The 13,997-nt window shown below is 43.3% G+C and overlaps 1 protein-coding gene across 1 annotated transcript; it reads right to left on the reverse strand.

Moving 5' to 3' along the window:
* Positions 1-1,180: 1,180 nt before the first annotated feature.
* On the reverse strand, positions 1,181-2,842 carry LOC136497086 (acyl transferase 15-like). The gene has a single exon (XM_066492871.1). The coding sequence runs from the start codon at positions 2,649-2,651 to the stop codon at positions 1,353-1,355; it is 1,299 nt and encodes a 432-aa protein (XP_066348968.1). The 5' UTR covers positions 2,652-2,842; the 3' UTR covers positions 1,181-1,352.
* Positions 2,843-13,997: the final 11,155 nt, after the last annotated feature.

A 13,997-nucleotide genomic window follows, 5' to 3' on the forward strand; every position in this document is an offset into this window, starting at 1 on the left:
GGCCCGCACGTCTCGCGACGGCCGGGCCAGAGCCTGCGGTGCAGCTCGCGACGGCTGGGGAAGGGGCCAGGGCGCCGGAGCCTCCTCCTCTTCCTCCTTCCTCCTCTCCTCCTCTCCTCCTCCTCCTCTCTTTCTCCTCCTCCTCCGGCGGCGCGGGCGCGGGTGGGGGCGGCTCTGGCGTGGGCGCGGGCTTGCGTGTGTGCGGTGTGTGTGGGCCGGCTGGGCAGGCAGGTTAAATACCACCTCATCGGCCTCTTCACGAAATCATGAAACTTCTTCGGAAATTCTTCGGTTTGCAAGCATCGTACGTGACAACTTGCGCGAAACCTTCTCAAATTTTTATCACAGCCTCCACATATGATATCATGACATCTTACAAGTTTCATGATTTTCAGACTTCGTTTGCTTTTTATAGAATTTAAAAACAACTCGACCGCAAGTTCGTGGTCATGTTTCGTGAACAAGATGTTCGAAATTGATGGTATGTTCCTGAATACGGCCTCACATTATACTAAATAACATGAATATCATTTTTTCATTCATTTTTTTTTCATTATTCGAATGACTAGCAGTTATAATTTGAATTATCCAAGAAAATTCAATTAAATGAAATAAATTAAAGAAATATAGAAAACGTCCGAGAAATATGCCACATTGAAACATGGAGTACCAGGTATTATACGAGGACTGCAGAAAAAGTTTGGAGGCCAAAAGTGAAAAAAATATGGTTTGCCGAGTGTCAAAAAATGACACTCGGCAAATCACCGCTTTGCCGAGTGTCAGGAGAAGACACTCGGCAAAGGGTTAACGGCGGCTGCCGGCCGTTAACGGCGGCGGCCCTTTGCCGAGTGTAAGGAGAATAACACTCGGCAAAGACCGGTTTTGCATAGTGTTATTTTTTGCCAAGTGCTCGGCACTCAGCAAACCACCTCTTTGCCGAGTGCCAGTTGTTTGCCGAGTGCTTTCTCTCTGGCACTCGGCAAACAGCCTCTTTGCCGAGTGCCCGATAAAAAGCACTCAGCAAAGTCTGGGACACTCGGCAAAGAAGCCGTCTCCTGTAGTGCAAAAGACGGGCGTAGGAGCGAGGGGCGTGGGATCGCAGGAGGCAGGACGATGGATCCACGTTGGAATGTCGCATAAAATGATGTCCACACTTTAGTCTTTTTAGTTGTGATTGTGATTGTGATGAAGAGATATCATCTATTTATAGTCGCACCACCCTCAGTGTCATTGTAGCCGCTAACATGTACAGCCCACGGCAACGCCGTATACTATGCGCGATTCTATGGGCAAGTCTACATTTTTGTGTGCACTAGCAACAAACTACAAAGACTTCATTCATATTATCCGCGTCACTTGAGGCTTTGCAGCTCCGCATGGAAGGCCTCCGCGTGCTCCTGCCTGACGCAGAGCGCCATGGCGGCGACGCCCTTGGCCTTGTCGTCCTTCCTCCCGCACAGGATGCACATCGGCACCACCTTGCGCTCCATGTTCCCGATGACGCGCTCAGCGCCGCCGCTGCCGAAGTCGACGTCGTCCAAGCCGAGATTCCACCAGCTCGTCACGTACAGGGTGTCGTACCCGTCGAGGCCCTTGAGCCGGCCGCCCATCGCGTCCGCGATGTACGCCGCTCCGTCAACGAACATGTGCGGGACTCGTGCCTTAGCGTCCTTGACCAGCCTCACGAGGTCCAGGATGTCGCCGTCCGCGACCTCGCGCAGCGTCGAGGCAACAAGACCGAAGGCGAAAACGTTGCCGTAGTAGCCGTCCTTGGCCTTGGCCGGCTTCCTCACGTTCACCGTGAAGGTGAGCGCCGTGGGAGAGTCCTGGCTGGCGGCGCTGGCGATCGTCGCGCGCGCACGACACTTCCATATGGCGGCGGTGAAGACATCGAATGCAGTGCACGACGACGGCGCCACCTCCAGTCCGCCCCCACCGCCGCTGCGACGACGACGGAACTCGTCCTTGACGCGGTCGATGAAGCTCCGGGGAACAGTGATGTAGGAGGACGGGAAGTCGCTGTGCTTGCTGCTGACGAGTGCCTTGGTCATGGTGGTTATGGGCGGGGGAAGTTCAGGGAGGGCGTGGTCCACCCTCACCGGCCAGACGGAAGGGGAAGAAGGGAACCCGCGGGCAAACTCGCCGACGGCCTGCAAGAACTGCGCCATCCCGGCGCCGTCTGTGACAACGTGGTTCCACGTCACCCCGACGACAAAGCCGCCGCAGGAGAACTCGGTCACCTGCACCAGCAGCAACGGCGGTTTCGAGCTGTACTGGCCGGCGTAGTTCATAGTGAGAGTGAGGTCCTCGACGGTGACCACCGGACGCGGGCCGGAGAGCCTGGCCTCCTGCAGGGTGTAGCTTGCGGACGCGCCAACGAACGCTGCGCCCTCGCCGGTGCACGCGATTTTCAGCTGGTCGCCGGTGACGGTGAGGCGGCCGGCGATTGGGTAGTAGGGAACAAGCGCACGGGACAGAGCTCTCCTGATGCTCTCGGCCGGCTGATCCATGGGGTTCTCGAAGACGAACAGCGCTGCCATGGGCAGGGAAGCAAGAGCTCTGTCCATGGCGGTGAGGTGGAGATCGCCGGCGGGCGTGGCCTCAGCCGGGTTGACGAGAAAAGGCAGCGACCGGGTGACGCTTGAGCTCATTGTGATCCTTTTCTCTCTCGTGCTCGGCTTGCTTTGCGGTTTGTTTGTGCTCTCTTCTTGGCTTGCTCGCGTGGAGTTATATATAGTGGCGAGCAAGGCGCTAGCGCTATATGAGATGAAACCCCAGCAGCAGTTAAACGAAGGGGCCGACCTGGCGCGGGCAGTTGGTGAACAGTTACTGAGCAGGGGATGCAATGTAACCGTGCGTGAGCAGCGTCTAAACAGTGCGATCAACAGTAGCAGAGGGCCTCATGGTCACGGAATTCTTTCGATAATATGTTGAGAGATCTTATTATATGCCTATAGTGCCTAGAATTTTTCTTTAGGGTGTAGATAATGAGGATGATATCCAAATTTGGGATTTGGATTAAACGATCCCATTTGTAGTATATATCCATGCTTAGCAATATATACGAACTTTTATATGCATGTACAAGTTTATTTTTAATACGAATACATAAACTTTTAAAATTTTCATAACTGTGCCGAAGCTTAGGCTAAGCCTAAGCTTAGGCTTGCTTACTGACAAGGGAAAACATGGTGTTTTGATGCAAACCACTCTGCGTTCAATTAGGAATCATCACCACCGCCGATTCCGTGACCGTCTTTCACCGTCAATTTTCGCTATCGTCTGTTAATGTGGACAGTGATGTGCTACAGAACATGGTCCAGATCCCGTGGACAAAAAATCTAAGTGCCCATGGCCCCCAAAATAATATATATTATGCATGACAGGTATGTGAATCTCGGCAGGTCTATCCTCTATGTATGTCTACCACTCGAAAAATGCGTGATAATTAAGGGTCAGCGAACTGGCCGGGTCCATTCAACGACGTTAGTTCCCGCGCGGCCGGCTTCCCGTCAAGCTAGATCACATACATACTTCCGACCACATCGTACAGCCACCAGGTACTTGTCACTGTGGACACCACACATGCATCATGCATGACACCTCCAGCTCTCCAGTCCACGAGATCCGCGTGTTGGCATCGGCTCGGCTTACAACACTACAAGGGTTGAGCACTAGTCGTGATACTCATTTTGCACATGCATCCAAAGATAACGCAGCTGGCTAGCTAGCTTGTTTTGCCACGTCGTAGTCATAGAGCTGCAAAGTCTATATACAGTACCATGGATTGGAGTCATTTTGAACCTTCCTGTGTAAGGGCCGAATGTGTCCATATAATAAAGACATTAGCATGCACATGTTTGGTTTTGGATGTTTCTCAACGTCACGCTACAATTTTTTTTTTTAAATAACGCTACAATTAAATTGTTTGAGATGTCATGGGTGACTACTATCACAACCGGTTGTGAACCTTTCCATATAACACATAACCGGTAATGCAACCTCTGTACATGATTTTGTGTAAAATCTATTTTATATTTGTACATAAATTAAGCTCTGATGTTCTAAATACAAAAGGACGGCTATATGCATGCTGGCCGCCGGTCTTGAGCCCTTTGTGTGGCTAGGGGACATCCTACCGATGTCAACCATGGTGGCTATACATGTTGTCAAATGGTGCAAAATATGACTACTACAGCCAATATTTTTAGAGGCGGTTGTAGATGCTTTATAGAGGCGGCTGGGCCAGCTGCCTCTAAGTTAGATTTGGTTATTCTAACACACGTTTCTTTGAGATTGATATAAAACTGGGTACTCCCGATGAAGTGCTATATCGGTATAATATCCGTGCGCTTACAGATTATTATGTGTGCATTAATTTATACCAACAAGTATTTCTGGCGCCGTTGCTAGGAAAACGGTTGCTAAGTTAACTTCGAACCTAGCTTATCCTTGTATCATTATCTTTTATCTTTTATCTTTTCTTTTTACCATGAATCTAGCATCTACCCCTATCTACCAATACGCTGCATCTACGAGCGCACGCTTAGAGCCACTAGAATCTTTAAAGCCTGCCCTAATACCTAGCTATGAGCTGTGCCCGTGTTTAATTAACATGGTCCGGGATCAATCTTTTCGGACAAAGATGATGAAAATCCCTATTCCTACCCAAATGAGTTTGAGCAAACCTGTGCATGCCTACGCATAGCAGGCATGTCAGATGAAACCTTACGATGGAAGCTTTTTTCTTTCTCTTTAAAGGGAAGAGCTAAACGTTGGTACAAGCTCACTATAGGGAGTAGACAAGGAGATTGGGAAGCCTTGTGTTCTAGCTTTTGCTTACATTTCTTTCCCATCTCTAGAGTAGTCAGCCTTTGTTCAGATGTTCTATCTTTTAAACAAGAAGAAAAAGAATCTCTAGGCATGGCTTGGGAACATTTTAATGCTCTCATTAATACTGACTCTGACCTTGCCATTCAAGACTCCATTCTCCTTCAACATTTTTACATGGGTCTTGATAGGAAAACCTTAAAGCGTCTTGATACAGCTTCAGGAGGCTCTTTCCTCCATGTTTCTGCCAATTCTAGGAGAAGCATTCTTACTAAAATTCTAGAGAACACCCCTAAAGAAGTAGAAAAGAAGCCGCTAGAGGAGGAATCCTAGATAGCTGAACCAGAGCCTTTGCCTAACCCATCACCAACTTCAGCTATCCCAAATCCCAAACCATCAAAAAAGGAGGAAACTCTAATTTTGGATTTCATGCTTGAATTCAAGGATGAACTTTTTGATGAATATAAAAATACCTCGAATTACCATGCTATGAGGAGACCCTAGAGGCCTAGGAAATCATCATCCCATGAAGAATCTTTAGACCCTTTTGAGGAAGCTTTCCTTAAAAAGACTATGAAAGAGCTAGTGTCCATAATAAGCAATGAATGGTTAGAAGAATCAAAGCTTTCCTATGATGTGATTCGTCTAGATTCACCTTCTATTTCCATTCGTTGCCAAATCAACAAAGCTCCTTTCGATGCTCTTTATAATCCAGTTGTAGGTGTTAATATCATGTCTACATCTTTTGCTCATGATTTGTTGAAACACATGCCATTAACCCTAACAACAAAGTTATTGGAAAGTCTTTCAGGACACATTCTCTCAAGTTTGGGGATATTGTATGTCCTCCCTATCCAGGTAAAAGGAACCATGGTTCATTTGAGCTTTTATATCTATGATATCATAGAGTTTGACCTATTGATAGGACAACCAATTGAAAAGCTTATCCAAGAAGGACAAACAGGGAAGTTAAAGATAAGACTTGGGAAAAACTTTAAGCTTTCTATACCCATCAATTCCTGAGGAAGAACTAACGAAAAAGGTTAAGGTTGCATCTCTTGATGATTTGATCAAACTCAACTTTGAAGATGAAGCCAAGTTCTTCGTCGAAGAAGAGGAGGAAAACCCTATAGATTCTGAACCTCTAGATGAATTGTTAGAACCACCTAAGCCCACCATTGAGCTTAAACCCCTACTTTCTGGTATTCGATATGCTTTTCTCAATAATGATCAAGATTCTCTTGTGATCATAAGTGATAAACTCTCTCAGGAAGGATCCCTATGCTTGATAACTGTCTTATAAAAGCATCGTTTTGCTTTTGGCTACTCGCTCCAAGACCTTAAGGGAATTAGCCATGCTCTTTGCACCCATCGCATCCCTATAGACCCTAATCTATACCTTCTAGGGAGCCACAGCATAGGCTTAATAATGCAATGAGAGAGGTTGTTAAGAAAGAGGTTTTGAAACTCTTGCACGCCGGGATCATCTATCCCGTTCCGTATAGTGAGTGGGTAAGTCCTGTTCAAGTTGTGCCTAAAAAGGTAGGCATGACTGTTGTTAAAAATGAAAAATGAATTAATCCCCCAAAGAACCGTCACTGGATGGCGGATGTGCATTGACTACCGAAAACTTAACAAGGCAACAAAGAAAGATCATTTTTCGTTGCCGTTCATTGATGAAATGTTGGAGCGACTAACAAATCACTCTTTCTTCTATTTCCTTGATGGGTATTCAGGTTATCACCAAATTCCGATCCATCCAGATGACCAAAGTAAAACCACTTTTACATGTCCATATGGAACTTATGCTTATCATAGAATGTCTTTTAGACTATGTAATGCTCCAGCTTGTTTTCAAAGATGTATGATGTCTATATTTTCCAATATGATTAAAGAAATTATAGAAGTTTTCGTGGATGACTTTTCTGTTGATGGAAAACTTTTGATGATTATCGTGAAAATTTAGACAAGGTTTTGCAAAGATATGAAGAAAAGCACTTATTCCTTAATTGGGAAAAATGTCATTTCATGGTTAGAGAAGGCATAGTGCTTGGACACTTAGCGTCTGAACTAGGGATTGAGGTAGATAAGGCTAAAATTGAAGTAATTAAACATTTACCTCCTCTTGTAAATATTAGAGGGATCCGCAGTTTACTTGGCCATGCGGTGTTTTACCGTCGCTTTCTAAAAGTTTTTTCACATAGTTTTAGACCACTTACAAATCTTTTGGCAAAGGATGTTCCCTTTAAATTTGATGATGCATGCTTGAAATCTTTTAACATTCTTATGAAAGCACTCATCTCTGCACCAATCATTCAACCCCCTGATTGGTCGCTACCTTTTGAAATTATGTGTGATGCTAGTGATTATGTAGTGGGGACAGAATTGTCACAAACAAGAGATAAGAAGCATCATGCAATTACTTATGCTAGCAAAACTTTGAGAGGACCGCAACTTAATTATGCAACAACTAAAAAAGAACTCCTCACTGTTATTTTTGCTATTGATAAGTTTAGATCTTACTTAGTTGGAGCTAAGGTGATTGTTTATACTGATCATGCTTCTTTAAAATACCTACTCACTAAGAAACATACTAAACCTTGGCTTATAAGATGGATTTTGTTACTCCAAAAAATTGATTTAGAAATAAAAGATAAAAAGGGAGTAGAAAATTATGTTGCCGATCACTTGTCCAGAATGCAGTTTGAAAATCCGTAGGAACTACCCATCAATGATTCGCTGCGGGATGACATGCTCTTCACGATTATGAAATCTGACCCTTGGTACGCAAAATATTGTAAATTTTATGGTTGTCTCCACATATGGGATGAGCCATACCTCTTTAGAGTCTGCTATGACGGCCTACTCAAGAGGTGTGTATCGGTAGAAGAAGGCATTAAGATCATAGAACGATGCCACTCATCACCATATGGCGGACATTATGGTGCATTCCACACTCATTCGAAGATTTGGCAAAGTGGATTCTTTTGGCCAACCATGTATGAAGATATGAAAGACTTCATCCAAAGGTGTGGAGCGTGTTAGAGGCACGGGATGTTAATTTAAGAGATGTCATGCCACTCACCAACAACCTCCAAATCAAACTTTTCGATGTCTAGGGTATTGATTACATGGGACCGTTTCCAAAGTTAAAGAACTATAAGTACATCTTGGTGGCAGTTGACTATGTCTCCAAGTGTGTTAAAGCCATACCGTGTAGAGCTGCTGATGCTAAGAACTACAAAAAGATGTTTGAAGAGATAATATTTCCAAGATTCAGAGTTTCGAGAATGGTGATTAGTGATGGAGGCACTCATTTCACTAACAAGAACTTTCACAATTACTTGTTAAGACACGGGATCCGTCACAATGTCGCTACTCCATTTCACCCTCAAGCAAGTGGCCAAGCAGAAACATCGAACAAACAAATCAAGAATATTCTATAGAAGACGGTCAATGAGATGGGGACTATATGGAAGGATAGACTACCCGATGCACTATGGGCCTACAAAACGGCCTATAAAACACCACTTGGGATGTCACCATACCAACTTGTCTATAGAAAGACCTATCATCTACCTGTTGAGCTAGAATTCAAGGCTCACTGGGCCATCAAGAGATGGAACATGGATTTTGAAGCTGCTAGAACTAAGAGGAAGATGCAACTCTCTTAGCTTGATGAATGACATGAAAAAGCATATCAGAACACCAAGATATACAAGGAGAGAACAAAGAGATGACACGATAAGAGGATCAAGAAGGTGTTCGCCCCCGAAGATAAGGTATTACTTTTTAATTCTAGGGTGAAATTATTTGGGCATTGAAAACTTCGAAGCAAATGGGAAGGACCATTCAAGGTTATAAGCACCTCATTGCATGGAGTGGTAACACTTCAAAATGACAAAGGTATGTTATTCAAGGTAAATGGTCACCGTCTCAAGATCTTTCTAGAACCTAAAAAACCAATTGAAGATTTGGATGAGGTAGATTTTCTGATTTTACCATAGATTTACACCACTGCCATCCTCTTTATGTTTCGTAATGGATAAATATACTTTTTGGGATTAGATAGGGATTAGAAACCGCCATGAGAAAAATCTCTATGGAGGGCCACCATGTGGGACCGGTTGGTCCCACCCCTAGGCTAGTCGGCCCACCTATAAGCCACCTCGCGTGCGGTTGATTCTCTCGTGTATTCTAGGACCTTCCCCTATGTGATCTCGCATTTTTTCACCGCATTCGCATATTCCTTCATTACGAGACCGTAATAGATAGATCTTGACCCCTATTGCAAGTTTTTCCACCCTATATAAATGAGCCCCTACCTGCCTTCATAGCCATTTCATCAAAGCCTTCCATCTCCAGCAGCACCAAAGCTCTCCACCTCCCTAGTTCCCATGGCCGAAAGAGAGATCGTTCCCTACAGAGTCGATGAACTCATACCGCTAAGCATCATCCCACCGTGAGGAGTAGCTCCTGTTTCCTCTAACCAATCTTACTTCACCCAAGCCATCCGTCGTCCGGTCCTTGCTCCGCCACCACCGCGTCTACTTCTCAAGGACAAGCCATGTCAACCTGATGTGCCACTGATGATCTATCGCACCTGGTTTTAAGAACAAAACTAGATACACACCATATATGAGCCCATGAAGTCAAATCTCACATATAGCTACAAATAAGGGTAATATCAAAGGACAATGCTTAAATGCATAGCATATTAGTATAAAGATTATAACCTCAGAGTATAGACAGCGGAAAGACCACTCCATTCTTTAGGCGAAGACTCCAAATCCACAGGGACAACTGACTGGTTGATCATAAGCCTAATTCCTCCAAACTCTAGCAATCTGGTACCCATCCGGGATTTTTATCCAAATAATTGAAAAATAAAGCAAGCATAAGTACATGTCATACTCAACAAATATAACATGGGGTTCATGAGGCTCAAAAGGCTGACACTGGTTAACTGCGATTAGCTTTTAATGAGTCATGATTTTAGCAATAGGGTAGCAACAAGTTTATTCACAAGCCCATATAAACACATGATCAGGTAAACATGAATAATGAATAGCATAAACAGTAATCAATAGTGAGCATATTCATCATCAGTATCATCCATGTTCATCATCATTAACCATTAGTGATCTTCTATTCCATAAGGGTTCCAAGGCCGCTCGTGACCGTGAGCACGACTGATATACCAGTTTATACTCTACAGAGGTTGTACACTTTCACTGTGAGTCATGATTTACCCTTTTGCTTGAGGTAGCTAATCTCTTGACCCACTTCTAAGGAAGGTTGGTAGGGTTCACTATGAAGCCTTTCAAAGGTTCGTCTAACAAGTTAGGGCCATTACATTCACTTGGCAAACAGATATAGCGCCCCCCTTCCCGATGGCATAATGACGCGCAACCTATACTCAAGGGGACAGAGGCCGCACTATACCCGATTCGTCAAGCCATTCTTATGCCAATAAAGGTAACCTCTAATAAGCTAGAAAAGGTTCTCATACAGAGCTAAAGCTAGAGCCTATAGCCCTCATAGTTGTACTATAAGTCCTGGTTGATCACTTACAGATAAGTCCTTAGGGAGAAGAATCTAGAGCACCATAAAAATAGCCCAATGTTCTTGCCCCCTTGTTCCATATTGCTAAAAAGCATCTTTTAGTGTTTATTGCATATTACATTAGTTAAGTTATAAGATCTTGGTTGTAGTTGAGCACTAGCAAAGCTACCCAATGCAATACCCCAAAGGTATCAAGGTACAAGGTACAAAGTACTAGAAAATCCTTAGTGGTAGTGAAGGTAGACACATGCAGTTTAAATTAAATGATTAAAGCTATATAGGACAACAAGGAAGATCCCATGCTATACTTGCCTTAAACATTGATCCTTCGGTAAGCTTTAATCTTCAACATTCTTCTTCTTCTTCTTCTTCTTGATCACCACGTATATCTCACCGACTGGACAAAATCATAAAGCACCACACAAGCATTCATACAATCATACACAAAGCAAACAATAGATCTAGATTAGAACAGTACACCAATCATAGAAAAATAAGTCAAAGAGTTTGAAACACGATTCTACGCATCGCTACAAACACACAGTCGCGAGAGGCACGCTAATCGGAGCTATGGTTCAAAAGAAACAACTACCGATAGATCTACTCATAAAACTATTAGCTTCATGTGTTTTAATTATATAAAAACATATATAAGATATTTTATAGATACTATAAATTGAATTAAGTCAAATTTAGATTTGAATTATAAAACTAAAGTGAAACAAATCATGTTTTATTTATAAAATCTAGTTGCATAATTGTTATTCAAGATATGATTTAAACTATGAAATTCTAGTATTAGTGACATGATAAACATTGTTACTAACGCGTAGATCTCATCACTATGAATCTAACGCAGCTTGAACGAGCTAAAACGTAGTTAAAACGTGGAAGATATGATTTAGACAAGATTTCCTTTAATAAAATAATAGATTAAATCTAATCACGAATTTTAAAAGTTGAAAACACATCTAACAGTAGTATAAACATGTAGATTATGAAATTACGAACCTAACGCAAGTTGAACGGGTTAAATCAGAGTTCAAATGGAGAAGTTATGGCTAAAACAAAATCAGTGGCAAATATGTAAATAGGTGAAAACGTATTTTTGAAGTCAACCGAGAAAAATACGTTTTTAAAAGAGCGAGGCATAATCTACGGATTGCACAATGGACCGCAGTTTTGAAAATAGAGAATAGGAAGGGCTCTTTAGTAAAACAGCCACGCAAAGGGGTAACTTGGATCCTGGGCCGTTGGATTGGAGTTGGACAGCCATGATTAGATCGGCTGGTGAAAGAGAAAGCAGCTGCCGGAACAGTGGACCTAGGCGGCGATTTGGCCGACGTTTAGCAATTGCTCGCCGGCGCAATTGGGGAAAACTCCTATGGCTAAATTAGGCTCGGATTTTGGCATGGGAGCTAGAGAGGGCTAAGGCGAACTCGACTAGGCGATCAATTGCAGCTACCGATGAACGGAGATGGCAAACGATGACCTATGGCGGCGGTGGAGCAACTGCTATGCGACGTAGAGCAGCACAGGAGGAAAAAGAGGAAGAAAAGGGGTTGCACAGGTTCAGAAACTTGACTAGAAGCTCTAGGACGTGCTTACCGTGATGGAGGAGCTGCTAATCGACTCGGCGTCTTCGGCTTCACCTCGGCGGCTCAGGATGGTTGTGAAGTTGGAGTTCCTGGCGGTGAAGGGCTCGTGCTGGGGATTGGTGGGGAAGGTTCGGTCATAGGGCTTCACTATTTAAGGGACCGGGGAGAACTTGCTGCGCACGGCATCGAGCGAGGTAGGGGCGACGTGGACACAGACTATGGTGGTGTCCGGCTTGGCTACGCGCGAGGTAGAAGACGACTAACGGTGGGGCCAGGCTATCAGCAGGAAAGGGAAAAGAGCCATGGCGGCGTGGCTGTGCTAGGCCGGTGCGTAGAAGTGGGTTGCTGCGGAAGAACAAAAGAAGAGCTGGGCCATGCTGAAGCAAAGGAGCGGGGCATAGGCCCAAGCGAGAGGAGAAGGGCGGGCCACGGGAAGAGAGGGGATGGGCCGGCGCTGGAACTGGGCTAGGAGAAAAGAGAGAGCACACTGGGCCGGCTCAAGAAAGACCTAAGGGAGAAAGGGTGAGGCCGGGCCTAACGATAGGTAGAGAGAGTTTTCTTCTTTTCTTTTTTCCAAATCTTTTTTTTTCTTTTCTTAATTCAAAACAAATTCAAATACGAATCGAATCAAGTATAAATATGATTTAAAATACACTTTTCACTTCAATTCAAAATGAACAATTTTTGTAGGTTTTCAAAAATAAATTCTACAACTTTTTAAATTCTTTTATTTTCAAATTTTCTTTTTCTTTTACTTCAAACCCATTTTTAATTTATTTCCAAAAGCAATTTAAACCATTTTGAATCTTGATTGAAAACCACTCAACCAAATAAATCAAATGCACTGGCATGTATGCTCAAACATGTTTCTACCTTATGATAAATTTTAAATTAATGAAAATTTTTATTTTTCCTATATCTCATGTGCACAAAAATTCACAAATAAATCATTTTAAATCCTATTTTCGAAAGTGTAAATTTTAGGGTGTTACAATTCTACCCCCTTAAGACGAATCTCATCCTCGAGATTCGAAAGACGTTGACAAAAGAGATGTAGATTCTCCACCTTTGGATTCTTCTTTATTTCCTCATGTAGTTCCATCGTCTTGATAGGGATCCCACTTTACTTTGCATACCTATTGATCTTACTCCAAGTATCTTGCTAAACTGATTCCAAGATTCTGACAGGTACCTTGAACAATTCTCTGGTAACTCCAATCACTAGGCCACCTTTCCTTTTTTAGTCTGTAATATTAATTCTTTTTTCTTAAAATATTCACCTTCTAATGAAACCTTACAAATTTCTTGGTCAGAAGGAGAATCTATTAGCATTCTTCAAAACATTAATGATTCCTATCAAGTTGCTCAAACTTGGAATACAATCCTTAGTCCTTGGTGTCACCCGAACCTTCTTAGCACAACTCTCTATTGCTAAGAGCATTGGCCATGACTTTTGCTTCTCCAAGTGATAGCACTTTTCTAAGTCATAATCAATATTGTTCCAACGAGGATAACACAAGCTCAAGACCAACTTAGTGAAGATGTCCTGTAGATTCTTGTGACCCTCCTATATGTCACTTTTACTTAAAAAAACAGTACGTCCATGCTTCACAATGGATAACTCCAGTTAACATGCTAGGTAGTTCAACTCACACTTCCTTAGTTGACTTAATGAACAAGCTGCTACTTTTCTTCTGGTTTAATGACACATCCCACACCTTAACAAGGTGCATCAGTGTAGATATAAAGCTCTTGTCTTGATCTAGCAAAGCTAATACTTATGTTTTACTTCAACCTCTTCTTGGACTCCTTCAAACACTTAGCTGAAGTTTCTTTATCCAAACTAACTTGAAAACTTCTCCAGTAGCTCTATCAAAATCTTGATGATCTTGGATAGACCCTCCTTGAACCTTTAATCAAAACTCATTGAAACTCTGAGTTTCTCTCATATCTTTGAGTACCACCATGCTTCCGTTGCGCAAACTAGAACGTAGGATACTTCAC

This window comes from Miscanthus floridulus, chromosome 12, assembly GCF_019320115.1.
Source record: "Miscanthus floridulus cultivar M001 chromosome 12, ASM1932011v1, whole genome shotgun sequence".
Lineage (NCBI taxonomy): Eukaryota > Viridiplantae > Streptophyta > Magnoliopsida > Poales > Poaceae > Miscanthus > Miscanthus floridulus.

Bases quoted from the DNA above. Each gene is read 5' to 3' on its own strand.
- LOC136497086 (XM_066492871.1), bottom strand. From the start codon at position 2,651: ATGAGCTCAAGCGTCACCCGGTCGCTGCCTTTTCTCGTCAACCCGGCT.